The sequence below is a fragment of the Nicotiana tabacum genome, chromosome 13 (assembly GCF_000715075.1).
Source record: "Nicotiana tabacum cultivar K326 chromosome 13, ASM71507v2, whole genome shotgun sequence".
Taxonomy (NCBI): domain Eukaryota; kingdom Viridiplantae; phylum Streptophyta; class Magnoliopsida; order Solanales; family Solanaceae; genus Nicotiana; species Nicotiana tabacum.
In genome coordinates this window covers 31,301,875-31,319,122 of record NC_134092.1, presented here as the reverse complement: position 1 = coordinate 31,319,122, position 17,248 = coordinate 31,301,875, and the positions used below count along the sequence as shown (strand labels likewise).

The 17,248-nt window shown below is 35.1% G+C and overlaps 1 protein-coding gene across 2 annotated transcripts; it reads right to left on the bottom strand.

The window, feature by feature from the left end:
• Positions 1-1,938: 1,938 nt before the first annotated feature.
• LOC107783169 (dolichyl-diphosphooligosaccharide--protein glycosyltransferase subunit 2) lies at positions 1,939-16,985 on the bottom strand. Of its 2 annotated transcripts, none has more exons than XM_075227893.1 (20): positions 16,859-16,985; positions 16,605-16,746; positions 15,214-15,406; positions 15,024-15,113; positions 14,690-14,752; positions 14,517-14,586; positions 13,964-14,028; positions 10,801-10,894; positions 9,047-9,174; positions 8,849-8,964; positions 8,612-8,681; positions 7,694-7,795; positions 7,479-7,568; positions 7,233-7,381; positions 6,448-6,559; positions 6,291-6,374; positions 6,029-6,109; positions 5,662-5,886; positions 4,708-4,830; positions 1,939-2,430 (listed from the first exon to the last, which is right to left on the bottom strand). In XM_075227893.1, the coding sequence occupies exons 1-20, from the start codon at positions 16,941-16,943 to the stop codon at positions 2,314-2,316; spliced, it is 2,199 nt and encodes a 732-aa protein (XP_075083994.1). In that variant the 5' UTR covers positions 16,944-16,985; the 3' UTR covers positions 1,939-2,313. The 2 variants fall into 2 exon arrangements, with proteins under 2 accessions (XP_075083994.1, XP_016459633.1); XM_016604147.2 differs by having other exon boundaries at positions 10,801-10,855.
• Positions 16,986-17,248: the final 263 nt, after the last annotated feature.

Genomic DNA, 17,248 nt, shown 5'->3' with positions numbered 1-17,248 from the left:
TAAAGTCGTTTTTTTGTAAAAACTAGAAAAAAAATATTTTCAGTTTTTTTTCAGTTTTTACAAAAAAAAATATTGCTTTAGAAAATTATTTTTCGAGTACCAAATAATGAGTCTTTTTAATTAATTAAGAAATATTTAGAATTGGCCAACAAGACGATGACACGTGTCACTCCGTTTAAATGAGGGGTATATTTCAACCCAGAGTATGACTGAGGTATAAATAACCCAATAGTATAACGAGGGGTATTCTTAGATCATTTTCGAAAGTACGGGGTATATTTGGACATTTGCCATTTACAAAAACTATTACGTACAACATAGCTAAGAGTGCGGTTTGCTCATATTTCTTTTTGCCCTTGTTTTGGATCCTTCGTAAGTTTAAAAAAATTTAAATTGAAAGACAGAGTGCTGCATTTACTTAAGCAGGATCAAGTTCATTATTGCTATGTAAATAGCTCTTTTCTTTTTTCCTTGTTTATTAATTTTGGGTTATGAACCACTTGCACAGCTTCATGGATCTTCCTAATAATGCTATGAAGTCCCATTTGCACAACTAGTTTCAAACTCGTAAAACCTTCACCTATGTTAACAAACTTGTACGTGCAGAATGTCATAAGGAAAATAATTATTTATTCTGTCGTAAAATGAACGTTTAGATGTTTTTGACAGATGATTAAAATGATAGAGTTAGGCAATTTGTATGTGGAAGTAAAGGTCTCTTCTCTTAGCAGTTAGCCCTTCTCTTTGGTAAAATAAAAGAGATTTCGACTTTTTATGTATCCTTTAATTCCTCCTCGGACTTTCTATTATAAACACAATTACGCTCTCCCAAATTGTCTTTTGAGAGTCAAGCATCTAAAACTTTGACCATGATTTTTTTCAGATAAATGTTTCCTATATTTTGACATGATAAAGAAATTTCAAACTTCAGAGTTTTCTTGTGCTCCTAAATCTCTAAATAGGAAAAAGGAAAGAATCTAAATATTTGTCACATATACTTGGTTACAGGATATGAAGTATCAAGAACGGTATATGCAACTTTTTGCTATTGTTTAGTTGTAAACTACTAATATATTTTGAGAAACCTATACGAAGTATCCATATACTCGATACTCCTATTTGTCACAAACTTTAGACATGAGTACATCAAAACAAATGAAGGATACATGTAAAATAACTAATTTTATTTATTTCCAAATAATAGAATATGTGCCAAGTCCAAATACTGAAAACCTGTCCTGATTGAAATGATCAACGACACCATCATTCAGTGCAAGAACTAAAAACAGCTGCATTTCTACTTACACCCAAGTAGAATGTGAATCAAATATCACTATAGGTGGGTCGTAAACCTAATTAGATATCAGTGTCCTCGGTATTTAACAAATTTTACCTATTATTGAATTTTAACAAATGACTCCCGTCGTATGAAATGGTCGATGAACTGCAAAATAACTCTATTTGTTTAATACGCCAGCAAATAAAAGATTTTTCTTCCATAGTCCATTCGAAAGCTCTGATTATTGGGATGTGACGGAGCAATTCCTCCCATTCCCACTTCTCCATCAATTAAAGCAATATTTCTTTTCTTTTTGTATTTGTAAAATAATCACAGTCCCACCGTTATGCATAAGTTTATATTATTACGTTATTAATGGTTGATGCCATGCATATTCGCATAAAAGTAAAAACTTTCGCTGCCTTTGTGCGCGATAGCATCACATAGCATTAAAGTATAAATACAACAAAATTTGATACACAGATCAAATGAATGATAATACATCCATCTAAACTTTGATTGTTTGTCAGTCTTTATTTGCATTTTCAAATGCTAAAACTATAAGCATGTAATCCACCCTTAACAAGAGTAAGACAATAGACAGCAAAATAAACATATTTTTGTTTGATAAGTTGCGTATTTTGAAGGCCTGCCAACACTTTCCAGCAAATAGTTTTATAGCTCGAGGGATTGAAATATGACATCCTACAATATGCCAGATGTTCTCTGAGAGCTTTGCTCTTTTGTACAGAGGATGTTGAATCATTTATATCCCCCATAACCCTCCCTCCTAATGTCCTAATCACACTCAAGCTGTTCCATAGTGCAATAATTAGGTGAAGAGCTCATGAATTACACAAGAGAGACTGCCCAAAATTAAGAATAAGTGGTTAAATATCATACTACTTGCAAGGTAAAACAGAATTTTTTTTACCATCTGTAGGCTAGAAATCCAAAATGATTGAAGATAGCTAGCCTCTTTCTCGTGAACACTTCCACCGCATTTATAGGTTAATAAAATTAATCTATCTAAATCAGGCAGATTTCAACTTGGCAGATGTGGACGCCAGATGTGAAAGGGTTCTGTGTCCTACGAATAGTAAGAAGATCCCCAAGAATCCAAGCGCTCTCAGTGTTTGGAACAGATTCCACTGCAAGCAGAGGCAAACAAATATGTTGATTTAGCACGCAAGACTATGTCTCTGTCTAACAAATAAATCTACACGCCGAATTTGAGCCTTTCACAGACTTATAAAGGCAGTGAACACCCAGCAGGTTATTTGGAATTGCAAAATCCCCTAATTGTCAACTGCAAAAAGTTAAGGCATGCAAAGAAGCCTTATCCAGTTTTCTATCTCTGCCTCTGCTTAGGGGAGACTGACCTAGCTTTAATCTTACATGAGAAACACAGAATATAGAAGGCCGTCAGAAATAAATTGGGCAGAATCAGGACTAACTAGTTGAAGAAATTTTATGGAAGTCAAACAAACTGGTGATAATGTGAGTGTTGAAAAAGGATAGCCATAGCCAAAGACTTGAGAGACGCTTCCGCTATAGCTACAATTTTCAACAATCTAAAGTGGCAGTCCTGAGAAGGCAATACTTGGCAGTTGTCACCAGTGTCAGTGGGGGCAAAAGAACCACATATGATATTTATGGTTCTCTTTTGATCAATACACTAGGGGTCGTTTGGTAGGATGCATTCGATAAAATAATGCATGCATTAGCTTCGTGTATTAATAATACCTTGTTTGGTACACTTTTTGAACCTATGCATAACTAATGCATAGGAAACCATGGTATTAACAATGCAATGGGTTTTAATGCATGCATTAGCTTAGTTAAAGACAAAATTGCCCTTCAAAATTTATGCTCGATTAAAATATGCTATTATATTAATGCAAGTTTGATGTAAAGTTTTTGATACGGAAATTGCTCCCGCTATTTATATCTATACTCTTGCCAATTTTTTTACTGTAAATTTATAAATTTGTACACTAACACTACGTACTGGAATGCACTTGCAATCAACTCATTTTCCTTTTATTTTTTTAATGCAAACTTTCTTTGCCTAATAGGCTGCGATGGTTTGGGCATGTGAAAAGGAGAGACGAAGATGCCCCGGTCAGGAGGTGTCAGAGGTTGACCATGGCGGGCGTGAGGTAGGGCAGGGGTAGGCTAAAGAAGTGTTGAGGAGAGGTAATTAGGCAGGACATGTCGGTGCATCACCTAACCGAGGACATGACTAGAGATAGGACGGTGTGAAGGTCGAGAATTAAGGTGGTGAGTTGACAGGTAGTTGTGGGTTTCTCCTACGTTTACCAATAGTACTAGTACTATTCTTGTATTCTTTTATTCCTATTTCTTTATTACTTGTTATGCCACTCGCTTTCATTACCTTATTATATTAGTGTTGTTATTGCTTGTTGCTTTATTTTTACCGTTCCTTAAGTCGAGAGTCTATCGGAAACATCTCTGCCTTTATAGGGTAGGGGTAAGGTTGCGTACACACTACCCTCCCCAGACCCCACGTATGGGATTAAGCTGGGTTTGTTGTTGTTGTTTTCTTTGCCTAATAATCCAAGAAAGTGAAAAATAAAATTATATCCCTAGTAGATAAATAAATACTTAGCATACCTTTTTATAAATAAATAATCATTTCTATACGACAATATAGGTATACAAATCAATATTTTTTTCTAAACCTTTTTCATATAAAAACATTCTCCAACATATGTTTCTTTCAAAAAGATAAAGTGATGGACTAGTTATCAAGGGTATTTTTGTAAATAAACAATTCTTTTAGAAATTGTGCAATGTTTTAATACATCAAACCAAACAATGGATAAGAATAACTAATGCCAACATAATTAATGCAAGCATAACTAATACCAGCATTACTAATACACCTTATTCAACATTATTCTTATGCACCCTACCAAACCACCCCTGAATCTTATATCAAATCATTTGAAGTGGCATAAGGTTCAAAGGAAGTTGAATGTCAAGTAACAGAACACCAGAATTAGAGGAAAAGCATCGCTAAGTTAGATGCTTCTCAGATAATTAATGCTTTTAGCAATTAAAAAGAACATATTCTAAGACCTTGTTGAAGTCCTATAGATAATTTTGAGGAATGGTAAGGCTATCCTTTCAAAAACTGAATCATCAATTCTATCAACCAGTAAACTGTGACTCAACGAATGGGAGAGAACAAGGGAACGGCACCTATTCCCTTGCTATCTAACCGCCCCATGTTTGCTAAAACTAGAGAGTAAAAGAAATTATACATAAATTCTTTTAAATATCATGAGCCCTTACTCCCAACCACTACTAAAACTGGGTCCTTGTGACCAGAAGTGAAGTCGCTTATGCAGAAAAGAATATAGTAATGACATCGAAATAGCAAATATAAAGCAAGAACATACCTGCGACCAGAACAGAACATAAAGTGATAACACAGCTGCAATGAGGAGGTGGAAAAGAATGGCAAACATTGCAGGTCCTGATGCTGTTGGGAAGTTCTTCAGGTTCACATGCAGCCTCAAAAGCTTCAAAAAAAACATGAAAGCATGATAAATTAACCACAAGAAACAAAATCCAGTGCCGATAAAATTCCTGCTTGTGCAACTTTTTGCTGCTACAATGAGCATATTACCTCCTATTTCAACAAAGTATCAACAACCCATCACAAATTATAAGTTTTTGTTAATATGTATTAATGCTGCAACTAATAGCACTGAGGTCAAGTGCACCAAAGGGAATAGCCTAGTGGTCAATGAAGTGAGTTGAGAACCATTGAGGTCTCAAGTACAAATTCCAGTGGAGGCAAAAACACTAGATGAATTCTTTCCATCTATCCAAGCCTTGGTACACAGTGCTATTTGGTACCTGCACTGGTGGGAGGTAGCAGGTACCCTGTGAAATTAGTCGAGATGCGTGCAAGTTGGCCCCAATATTACAGTTAAAAAAAATTAACTACAAAAGAGGCATAATAGACAAGGGAGAGAATGCTAAGCTCCACATTCAAGCCCAGGAAAAGCAACCAATTGAAATAGAATCAATCATACAACAATTATCTCTTTTTTTTAATTAATGGTGTTGTTCTGGACAACTTGCGCGTATTTCAACTAATCTATCGGGTACCTGCTACCTCCACGACCAGTTTGGGTATCCGATACCGGGCAACTTTGTACACCGAGATTTAGAGAGTGGAAAGAAATCATCTAACCTTTTTCACCTATATTAGGACTTGAACCCACAGCTATTCTCTTCTATACATATGAATTTTCTTTTAGAATGTGGGAAGGGAGGCGATACTGCTATCATTATATTTGACTTATTTAAAAAAGAAACTCAACCATGAAGTAGAGGAAACCTACCCCAACCAAAAATCCAAGGAATGGAAGAAGAACAAGGGCCAGAAAGGCATAAGAAAGGTCCCTAGGAGGTCTTTTCTCTGGAACCCTGAATACGTGAGCGATTTCTGCCTTGGGCCCAAACCTTGAGGAAGGATCAACAGCTTGAGGAGGTGGTCGAGCTGCCTTCTCTGGAGGCTCCGGCAAATCTAATTCAACAGAACCCAAGGGTTGCAAGAACGAGTTCTCCTGGAGGAAACAAAATGCCCAGCTCAAGATGCCAGATCAAATATTCATCAAAATACAGATGTCATAAGAATAAATTTCTTTACTGCATATTTTTTCAAAAATGTGATACTGTAGCTTTAATGAAGCTAGAATAAGTACATACCATTACAGCATCTCCGACAGTAAGTTGAATGTCATATCTACCTGATAGATAGAAAAACTTTTCAACTAGTCCAAGGAAATCCTACAAGACAGAATGCCATTCAAGTATTCACTGCTTAGCGCTTTCAGAGATTATTAATATTGGAATTAGAGGCAACTGCACATATTTCTTTCTTCTTGGAATTGGAGTTGTGAACTCGTAAACACATCCACGTTATGTTAAGTGGGAGCAACGGAGTACAGAAACGATTTCAAGAACTTACTAGTATTATTTCGAATTGTTTTCCAGAATTCCCCACCACAAAGATATGGTCCACCTTGCTCTCATGTCTCAACTTGAGGAAAGCCTGCAGACCAGATCTTAAGTCCACCAACTGTGGATGATAAAGAGTTATTCAACAGATAAGTCAGGCTCCCAACCTGGTGTGGCTTAAAAGCATGCCCTAGAGGAGAAGTTAATTGAAATGACAACCGTAGCTTTTGCAGATGGTTTGCTGATAGAGAGATGGCATTCTCCCCGGCAAAATCAAGCCTGTACAAAACACCCCAAGAAATGATAAACTACCAAAAAGTTCAAGTGATATCATAGGTAGCATCAAAATGAGGTGAAAGACAATCAAGCAAAACCAGACAAACTGTTGCATCCATAAACATGTATAAGCTGTCAATACACACTCGATGCTTGTGCCAACCTGGTAGTCGTAGGCATAGAGTTGCCCATATGACAATCAATAGAAAATAATTAAGAAACTTTATTTCCTATAAAAAAAGTAGCAGTTGAATGTAATTTTAAAAAAAAGACAAATGATATTCTGACAACAATGTGAGGTAGCAATAAATGGTAAATTGATTTTACAGCTTACATGGATCCAGTTCAGCTGTCAGAAGTAAATTAAAGGCAACTAAGTACAGCAAGTAAAGTGAATCAAAAGCTAGCCCATTCTTAGAAAATTTACAAAAGAAATATTGTAATGAAATAGTTTTAAAAACAAGAGGAAAAGAAAAAAGATATTTGTGTCTATGGTCCGTATTAAGAATTCGCAGTAGCACATATCTGAACAGAAACAAGTTCACTATGACCATGATTATAAATAACTAATACATGCAAACAATAGGTCAAAAGACAGTCAATGACTAGAAAAGGAATGTAGTCTGCAAAAAGATGTCATAAAGGAGATAAAAGGACAAGAAAGAAAAGGGCATACTTTTTCTGAGTTTCAACATTTCCAATATCGTTGTCAAGTACAGCAATCTCTGCATTATCAACTTTGATAGCTCCTGTAATATATATGGGTACTTTTGTTCTTCCTCCAGTGGCATAGATCGTTTTATGATCTGAATCATGAAGGAAAACCTACAATATCATCAAGAGCAATGCAAAGGTAAAATTCGGCAAATTTAAATCGACTTAGGAAGCAAATTTTGATTACGTGAGAGAAGGAGATGCGTACCTCAAAAGAGAAAATGTAACTGCCAACATCAATGTCTTTGGGCAAAGCATCTAAGTAATGTACAGCATTTTTATGGTCAAATTTGAGATCCTGTATCATGGGGGTAGACAAAATATTCACAAAGTTAAGGGAAAGTCGAGAGCTAAATCTACTTCAAAAGAAAATATTAACAGCTACATCTGATGCACTAGATCACAAACAAAGCCCCTTAGCACCTGATCAATAACAGAGGCATCCTTTGAGCCAGAGCTAAAAATCTGCTTGAGTTTGACTGTCAGAGAAGGTGCAGCAGAACCCAGAACAGTGTTCACATTTACCTAGTTGGAAGAAAGATAACAGTCCATCAGTTTCAGATCTGCTGGCTAAACTTATTAGAACACTAAGATAACCGGATACATGATACAAGAATGGATGCATCACATATCTCATAGAAATCACCGTTTAAAAAGGCACACTTGATTCACGCTTAATCATAGAAACTAGTGGCTAAGCAGGCTGTGTGCTTTGTCTAGCTTATACAGCACTTTAGCGATGGCACTGAGGGGTGTGTCTAAGCAAAAACAAACAAACCAACTGCTTTTTTGGAAAAAGAGCTAGATTAATTTAAAGACACATGAGCTCTGCTTGAGAAAGGCAGCATTACACAACGAAAAAAAACTAGTTTTTACATCTGAATTACAAATATTTTTCCATCTTAGAAATTATCTTTTTTTATTTATAAAGCAAAGTTAATATGGTTATAGACGTGAATCCCATAGTTTTAACTTGATGTACTTAGTAGCAGTATTTCACTTCCTCTACCCTTATAGTTGGCTTTACTTTTTCAGTTATTGTATGTTTTTTCTTTATGTGCATGTTCTACTTAAGCACGTTATTTAGTTGCACTTTGCTTAAAACATCATCAGATTTGGATGCTTTTCGCTTTTCTGTGGTTTTAGCCGAAGCCCAATTCTCATATTGAGCATACTCTGTTCAGATCTTATTCGTATAAATCTCTACATCTTACGTTATCACTAAAGAAACACCCAAAACTGGAAAATAGAGTCTCAAAGATTTCATAGTCTAAACCCGAAGCGTCACACTGAAGGGTAATGTAGTCAGAACTCAAGAGAATGATATCAAAAGTGACGCACCTTAAGCTGGTTCTTTCTAGTCAATGAGAGCACACTGGCGGGGAGTGATAAAACCAATGGAATGGAGACCCTGCATTGAAAAGAAATGCTTGATATGTAAGTAATGAAATGGCGCTGGACTGCTTGCTGAAAAGATGCTTCATCCGAAGTTACCAGCAAAAACACAACACTTTACAGAAACGAACAAATGCCAAAAAAATCAGAATAAGGGAACATGGAGTATATTTGCAACCTCACCTATTGTTTTCTAAGGAAGCCAATGCATCAATTTGATAATACAAATCCTTTGCATTTCCAGGAACTCCAGCACCAAGGAGAAACCTTGCTAAACCTAGAATTTTGTCACCTGGAAGCTGCACATTATAAGGAAAATATTATCAAAAAACGACCGTCATAATACTGGAGAAACAAATACCACGTACTACACCGACATACATTTAATTTTTCAGTAGACACTGCGGCAAAAGCTGTAACCCCACGCACTACAGCTGACGAAGCTGAGAGGGGACACTGATGTCCACGACCATCAACAAGTTTTTCATCGAAGTAATAGGCCCCATCATCTGTAATATGATATAACAATAATATAATTGTTTCAGAATGACCTCATGTACCATTGTCTGACTAGACAATCTACAGAATGAGCTGTAAGTAGGCTAAAAGTGAACCATTTGTTCATGAGCTACTTCTTCAACTGATTAGCCCCTCAGAAAAATACAGAACAGTGTAATAAAGAATCAGTAAACGTGAAAGACCAAGTGTATCAGAAGTTCACAAATGACAAAAGGTGAGATGGTTTTAAACAATCAAATCGCCTTCCCTTTTGTCTATTAAACAATTGCCCAAGAAAATATATTTAGCTTTCTGTCTTTCAAAACCAACTCATGAAGACATGAACCTCAATTTTTTTCCCAAGTCTGGACTAAAGACATGCAAATTTTGTTTATGCATTAATCATCTCTTCACAATAAGAAGACACATTTGAATGACTAAAATATAAAACACTAAGGGGTTGTCTTGTTACTGGGATTAGAAAAAAAAGACTGTAATACTGTATAAAATTTGGGATTATTTTATAGTATGTTTGGTTGGCATTTCCATTTCCGGTACAAGTAATATGGATAGCTTTATACTTCAATTTAGACATTATTTTATAGCGAATCCAACATAGAAAAACATATAAAGGAATTAGCTTTCCTTGTAAAAGACATATAAGATATAAAAGACAAATCTACCCTTATTTTCATTTTTCTATTTTTTAATTTATTTACTTCAAAAGTAAAAAGTGAAATTGCAAAAAAAAAAAAAAAAAACTTAAGATCAAACACATGTTTTAAATTATACACCGTATATCCCTTTTTTAATGCGATGAACCAAACGTCCACCAAAAAAGCATATGTACTATATATCCAATTATTATAATCCCAGTATTAGATACCCTACATAACTTTGTCCGTGAATCAAACAGCCCCTGAATTTAATAATGGACCATTCTCATAAAGATGCTAGGTTCATATATAACATAAGGTGAATACCTTAAATATCTTAAAACATATACACATTGTCATTAATTGAAAATGACAGAAGAACTTTCTGAATTCAAATTATTGAGGAAACATAGACAAAGCCCAAGGGCACCATAACATCTTGCACTTCTGTTCTTTGTTAAAGCACTTTCACCTGAATCATTGGTATTCAACAAACCACAAGTAAAACTACCCAACTTTTACTTTTCTGACTCTAATATTAATAAACTATACACAACGGCTTAAGCTAGTACATTTCTTCTTTATTAAGGATCTGAAGAAAGAGAAACAATAAAAAAAATTAACATTCATGATTCATCTTGATCATCTACTCTGACAACCAATCACAAATCCATATTAATACTTATATGGATTAAATTTTTCTTATATGGACTAGATATTTTTATTGGCGTGAGATATGTTAAAGCTGAATGCAAATGCTATACTTTCTTACATTCTCTATGCAATGGAATGAAGACCCTCTATATTTACAATATCTAAAAGTGGCCAAGTATATGTCGCAAAGAACATTTGAGTAAATCATCATAAGTTTCATTTATTAGAGCAGGAGAAACTTTTGGCATTTCTGTTATCAACTGCCACCCCCACCAGCTCACAAAAACAATAAAAAGAAATGAGGAAAGAAACAAAAGAGGTGCATACCATATTTCTCCAAACCATCGAAAAGATTTGATATATCATTTTTCACCATGCTAATCTGCCAATGCAGATAAATATGAGGTAGAATACAAATTATCTACAAAAAAGCATTACACAAAATAATGTCCGGGAATAAACAAAAATAAAAAAAACTAATTGTGTTATGTACTACTACTTAGCATGCAATAACTTTAACATGTAACATGACATAATGGCCAAACTCAGCACAGCCTAGACACACAGCCACAAGCAACTTCAAATGAAGTAACACAAAATGTTGGCCTTTTATTTTTTGATAAGTGACACACAATGTCAACACAATGATTTTGATGTCCGTTTTATCTCCTGGACGCACTTCGAATCTAAGAAATAGATACTTATTTCCTCATCCTTTATTTTAAAGAACTAAAAAGAAAACAAAATTGAAATAATAAAAAAGATACAGATCTCACTACCAAATGAGATGAATAAAAAAAATCTTAATCCGTTTAGACACCTCTTTACACCTGTAGATTTTATAAACCCAAAGGATAAGGAAGGCCCCCAAAGATGGTTTTTCTTAGTCATCAAATCGCGAATATGTAAACTTGTTAAAAAAATAAAACTTGGGCCTAACTCAATCAGAAACACTAGCGCAAAAGGTGAGACTAAATGAAGAGATAATAACTCATTCCCACAACCTTTTAACAACTCCCCCCACCCCCACCCCCACCATCATCCAGGATTAGATATATATGGAGTATGGACAATATAATATGGGAGCCCCACATTGGGTAAACTAAGAATTGGAATGGCTCTGACTCTAATACCATGTTAAGAAAATGAACTTGGGGCTAACAAACCCAAAAGCTAGCTCATTAGGTGAAGATTGCGAAGATCACATAAAGACAATAACCCATTCCCTCCACCAACGTGGACACTTAACAAACTTAAACTCGCATTTAGTGACACAAATATCGCTCCAAATGAAATACATCCAAGTATAACCCATTTTAGTAATAAATGTCACTTGTCAGCCATCTGACATTTGGTGCATTTTTTCTTGATGCTTGCATCAGGGTAGACTGCCAACATTACACCCCTTGGAGTGCGGCCCTTCCCCGAATCCTGTGTGAATGCGGGATGCTTCGTGCACCAGACTGCCCTAAGTCAAAATGATTTCATTGATATTGCACCTAGTCAGTGCCATTGAACAAAAAGCATGGATCTACTAGGAGTTATTAGGACTTGAGAGTGAAATTAAAAGTAAAGTGTTTTACTTATTGTTATTAGTAGGGGCAAAAGGAAGTGTAACCATATTTGCACCAAATCTTGCTTTCTTCGCCAAGTCAACTGGCTTATACTGTGTTTAAATGAGAGATTCTTTAGTCCAGTTTGAAGTAAATTGCACTTGTTCTTGATGTTGTTGCACATGATATGTGTTTATTTGGAATCTATATTTGCTTGATGCTTCAAATGACTTATTGGTGTGTGATTGAATAGTAACAAGGTTCCGTTGTTTTTTGGAAAGATATGCCGCTGGAGAAGGAAACTTGTCAACTAAGGAAATCAGTATTGGGCAAGGAAAAAGATTACTGAAGACGTTAGGGTAAAAAGAACAACATAGAGGCATGAAAGAGCTGAAAGAAAGGAACAAAGTCCAGAGACGTATAGCGCCTAGGTGTGAAGATATTGAGAGGCTTAGGGCCTATCCCTTTGTAGCATGTGGCAATGTAGCACTCAGCGCTATCCCATGTCCCATTATTAACAAATTATCATTCATCCGCATATTTAAAGAATTCTTCACTATTAGATCAAAGGGTTTCACAAACTTTAGGCAAGAAATTGAAGAGAGAAAGTTCTTGAAGAGAGGCTTCTCCAAGAGTGTTTTCTTCCACTTCCTCGGATGTTAATGGAATATTCTTGGTATTAGTTTAGTGGTGAACTTAACTATTTCAACATGTATTTTAATTTAAATGCACTTTTATTGCTTCATATTAAATCTCAAGCACGGATAAAGTAGGAGGACTGCGGTAGGCTGGCAGCCAAAATAAAACTAGCTAGAGATTTATACATTAAAAATACTCAGAACTACTAATACTTGTTATTTGTCTGCATAATACTTGGCATGAGATGAGTTTAAATGGAGTAATGTGGTCGGTGAGGATTCATATAGCCGACAGAACTTGTTTGAGACTGATGCATAGTTGTTAGTATTATTGTTGTTTTTCTTTTTGTTTCTTGCTTTATATTCAATAAATGTGGGTTAGTTATTCAATCTTGTACTTATTTATTTAACTGGTTGGCCTGCAATTAGATCTTACAATGAACTTGGAAAAGGGAGATTAGAATTAAACTTAAGATTGAATAGCAGAGAATCATGACAAATAGATAATAAGTTGGTTTGATTTGTGTTAAGAATAAGATATGCCAACTCACATTATGTAAGCCGAAAATTTGAACATGAAAACAGAGCATCTTAATCAATGTCATTTGCATAAGAATACATAGAATAGGTTAAGGGAGATAGGATTGTAGGCAAGTAAGGAAGAGACATGCAAGTAAATTAATGACCAGGGTTAATAACCAAATCCACTAAAATCAAGTGTAGGAGGTGCAATAGATTAATGAAATGTTCTTGATCAAAAATAGATTAATGAAATGTTCGGGAAAATCATAATTATATGCTTGATCCACTAATTTACGTAGTATTATCGTTAATAGACATCGGTTAATTGGTAGTTACATTAATAATGTAGTCTACACAATAAGATTGTATCAGTCTTGGTACTTAACAACCTTTGGTGCCAAATCTTCATTGGAAATACTCCCCTAATATTACTTGTTACATCATTTCTACCCGCATGTGTATTGGGCAGCAACATGTGCAGTACGTGTGTAATATTAAAGGCGGACAAAGAATGGCCAGTGTACTTGCAATGCACCAACATTGAACTTGTAAAAGAAACAGATATAGGAAAATCTCAACAAAAAGAATCCAATATAGCCACATTTTGAAGGCAAAACCATCAAGAGGTGAATGCAATAATCTGATGGGGTCTCCATGAAATGCAAGCGCGATCCAACATTTATAGCAAGCTTGTGAATAAAAAAACAAAATCCATTTTACGATGACTGTAGTATGAATTAAAATACTCGAGGATGACAGAGGACAAATAGGACTCACCAAAGATTGATCAATCTCAGAAGAAGCTAATGAAATGATACCAGCCAGGCTCTCAAGTGCAATTCCTGTAAAAAGTGTTTTATCAGGAAAATGTAAACAATTTCCCGTGGTTTGAGATAAAGTGTTCTATCAGGAAATGATATCACTCAGACTCTCAAGTGAACTAAAAAAGTGTTCTTAATCTGGTTTGGCTTCAAAAGTTTATCAAAAACCTGAAAACAATTTCATGTGATTATAGGAAAACAGTTCTACTTTTTGAAATTCCTTTTCGAGTGGTTTTCAGAAAACCAAAAGCTCTTTTTTTTTTTGTTTCCACAATATATAAACTTTGGGAACTTAAAACAAGATTAACCTAAAATCACATCTAGTTGCCTCAATTATTAATTAAAAAAAATCATAAAATATTTCCAGAAACGCTGCCTAAATACTTAAGAACCTTAAGGAGTAGTATTACAGAGAGTTGGCTCTTTTTTTTTTTGATAAGTATGCAGAGACTTGGCTCTTCTAACATAAGAAAAAGATATAACTTCATCTACTCTACGAGAGTAATTACCTGCAGCGTAAGTGCTAGACTCAGGATTGTTGGAGCTATAGCGCCACCTTCCATCACTTTGGCCGAAAGCCTGTCAAGAATTTCAAATGTCATGCCAAACACCTAATAAAGACAACAAAAAGTAAAAACTCCAGTTATAGTACAAATGCTAAATGCCAAACATAAAATGGAACCTTTATGGCACGGAAAACTGAATCAGCACTTTCAAGATGCAGCTCCACGATAGAACTTAGACCCTACAGAGTGAATTATGGCATGTAAGAAAAATAGAAATCATTCCTGACTGAATACAATGTCCTTATGAAGCACACAGAATAAATAAGCAGATCATGATATCTACAGATGTTATCAATTTTTAGCAAAAGGAAGAGCTATATTTAGATGCTTCTGTTTTCCTATTTCCATTTTCATTTTTCTTTCTGTGAGGTGTTTGAGGGGGCAGGAGAGGATATCAGTTCCAATAGATAGAATAGAAAAGAAAACAAGAGGCATTTCCCCATTCATTACCTTGACAAGAACTAAACTTCCAACTGAGTAGTAGTAGTCAAGAAGTGAGATGGCATTGTTCACAGCATCCTTAAGTCTTGGGGCTATGCCCTTGAGAGAAACAAAGTAAGAGAAGCAAGAGAAAAGTGAATATAATGCACTTAAACTGGTTTTCAATCAGTATATCGGAAAATTTCAAGTTTAAACATACTGCTAATGCTTTCTTGTTAAGCTCGCATTTCAGTATCCCATTAACTCTTAATGCCTGGAACAAATCATTCAATGCTGAAGAAGAAGATGAAAGAGTGTCCACCACTGATGCACATGAAGCAGCCCTTATGTCAGGCTGTTTTTCAATTCCAAGAACCTCGAATGTCCTTAAGGCTTCGTATGTTTCTTCTAGACTGGAGAGATTACAGAAGCAAAATTTAGACATGCACCATTCAAGTTTCAAGAGCACACAGTAATGCTAGCAAAAGAAGTTGCATAATGTAACAAGGAAACTGAGGGATTTCCCCCCGAGTACCATGAATGTTCTTCTTTCCAATAGGTGAGTATCCACTAAATGTTAACACAGATATTAGAATGCACAAAATATATGTTAATCCGAAGCTCCTATAGATTCCGATAACAGCCTTTCCTGAAGTGGCCAAACATAGTTTTCCGTTTTTCTCCTTATTTCTTGTTATGGAGCACTTTGCACAAAGACTTTCCAAAAGAATACCCAGAGCTAATTTCCAACTCCCAAGAAACAAGTGAAGAAGAATCAAGTCAATATGGGTTTCAATGGTATTACTGCCAAAAGGATAACAAAAACAATAACTACGTCCCAATCCCAAACAAGCTAGAGACAGCTATATGAATCCTCATTGACCACGTTACTCCATTAAAACTCATTACATGCCACTATTATGCAAATACAAATAAAAGGTATTTGAAGTTCTGTATATAATACTGCCAAAAGGGTAGAGTGTTCTAAATCCATCTAAAACAGTAGCATCCATCGGGTCCATATAGAAATGAGACCTGACCCAAACATTACAATTATACATTTAATTGTGTATTTACCAAAGATGTGTACACAGAATTCTGCACGCAATCAGTGGATGAAAGGATAGTTAGGATTCATATAGCCAACCCGAACTGGTTGGGATTGAAGTGTAGTTTTTTTTGTTGCACTTACTAAATAGTAAATATGGTGTTATAATGTGCAAAATATTTTCAGAGACAGATTGGGACGCAAACATAGCCTTCCCTCAGCCCTGATAAAGGAGAAGGGTTGAGGGCCAATATAAATATAATTTAAATTAGAGTTCAACTTAAATACACCATAAGTATAAGAAATTTTTACACAATTATTTGTTTCTAGCAGGTAACTTGTCTTATTTTCAAGATTATAAATCTCACATTCTAAGAAAACTTACCTATAGATATTATTTGGGTAACTTAATAGTGTAAAAAATCACTTACACTGACAGTATATACAACTTAAAAGCATCAAATCATAGGATTCACATAGCTGACCTCAACTTGCTTAGGATTAAGGAATAGTTGATTGATTGAGAGAAAGAAGGGTTTTAGTGAGGGTTTAATTAAGCAAACCTAGAAAAAGATCCATGAGTTGGAGTAAACAACTCCAATGCGGCAGATCGGTGAGAATCGGAGATAGGTTTGAACATAGCAGCTTCACAGATCAATGCGGACAATGCCAGTAGTACCATAAATCCTAATACTTTTGCCATTCCTGTAGAGAAACAATCAAATACAAAAAAGGAAATGAAGATAAAATTGTTAGCAAATAACAGCATAGGACGTGTCGAAATGGAAGTGAAAGGAGAGAGATCTTCGAGAGTTACTCGTAATGCGGTGGGAGGGAGGTGAGTTTGCGCCACAGTAGACCAAAGTGGAGTGTGAATCATATGCAGAAATATTTGGTGCCATATTCCAAATATGCCCACTGTGTTTTTGTTATTGCCCAACTACTCCTGTAAGGAGTCTCCGGTGACTCATTAATAGACCAAATATATTAGTGTTATTTGTACATCATCCCCTGTATTTTATAATTTAAGAAAATAATATTTTTAAATTTTTTATGTGTAAAAGTAAATCTTACATGTATAAAAAAAAAGATAAGGTCATAAAATTAAAATAAATTTGTAAGAAGACACAAAATCAATTGACCCACATATTTTGTCCTACTATTTTTAGTTAGGATTTATTTAAGTTATATACTCTAATTGTATAAA

What these genes read in the sequence shown, in the direction of transcription:
- LOC107783169 (XM_075227893.1), bottom strand. Translation starts at nt 16,943, where the DNA reads ATGGCACCAAATATTTCTGCATATGATTCACACTCCACTTTGGTCTAC. An exon ending in ATGCTTTTAAGCCACACCAG is followed by an intron (nt 6,375 to 6,447) that starts GTTGGGAGCCTG and finishes TCTGGTCTGCAG; the next exon opens with GCTTTCCTCAAGTTGAGACA. An exon ending in CTGTCGGAGATGCTGTAATG is followed by an intron (nt 5,887 to 6,028) that starts GTATGTACTTAT and finishes TGTTTCCTCCAG; the next exon opens with GAGAACTCGTTCTTGCAACC.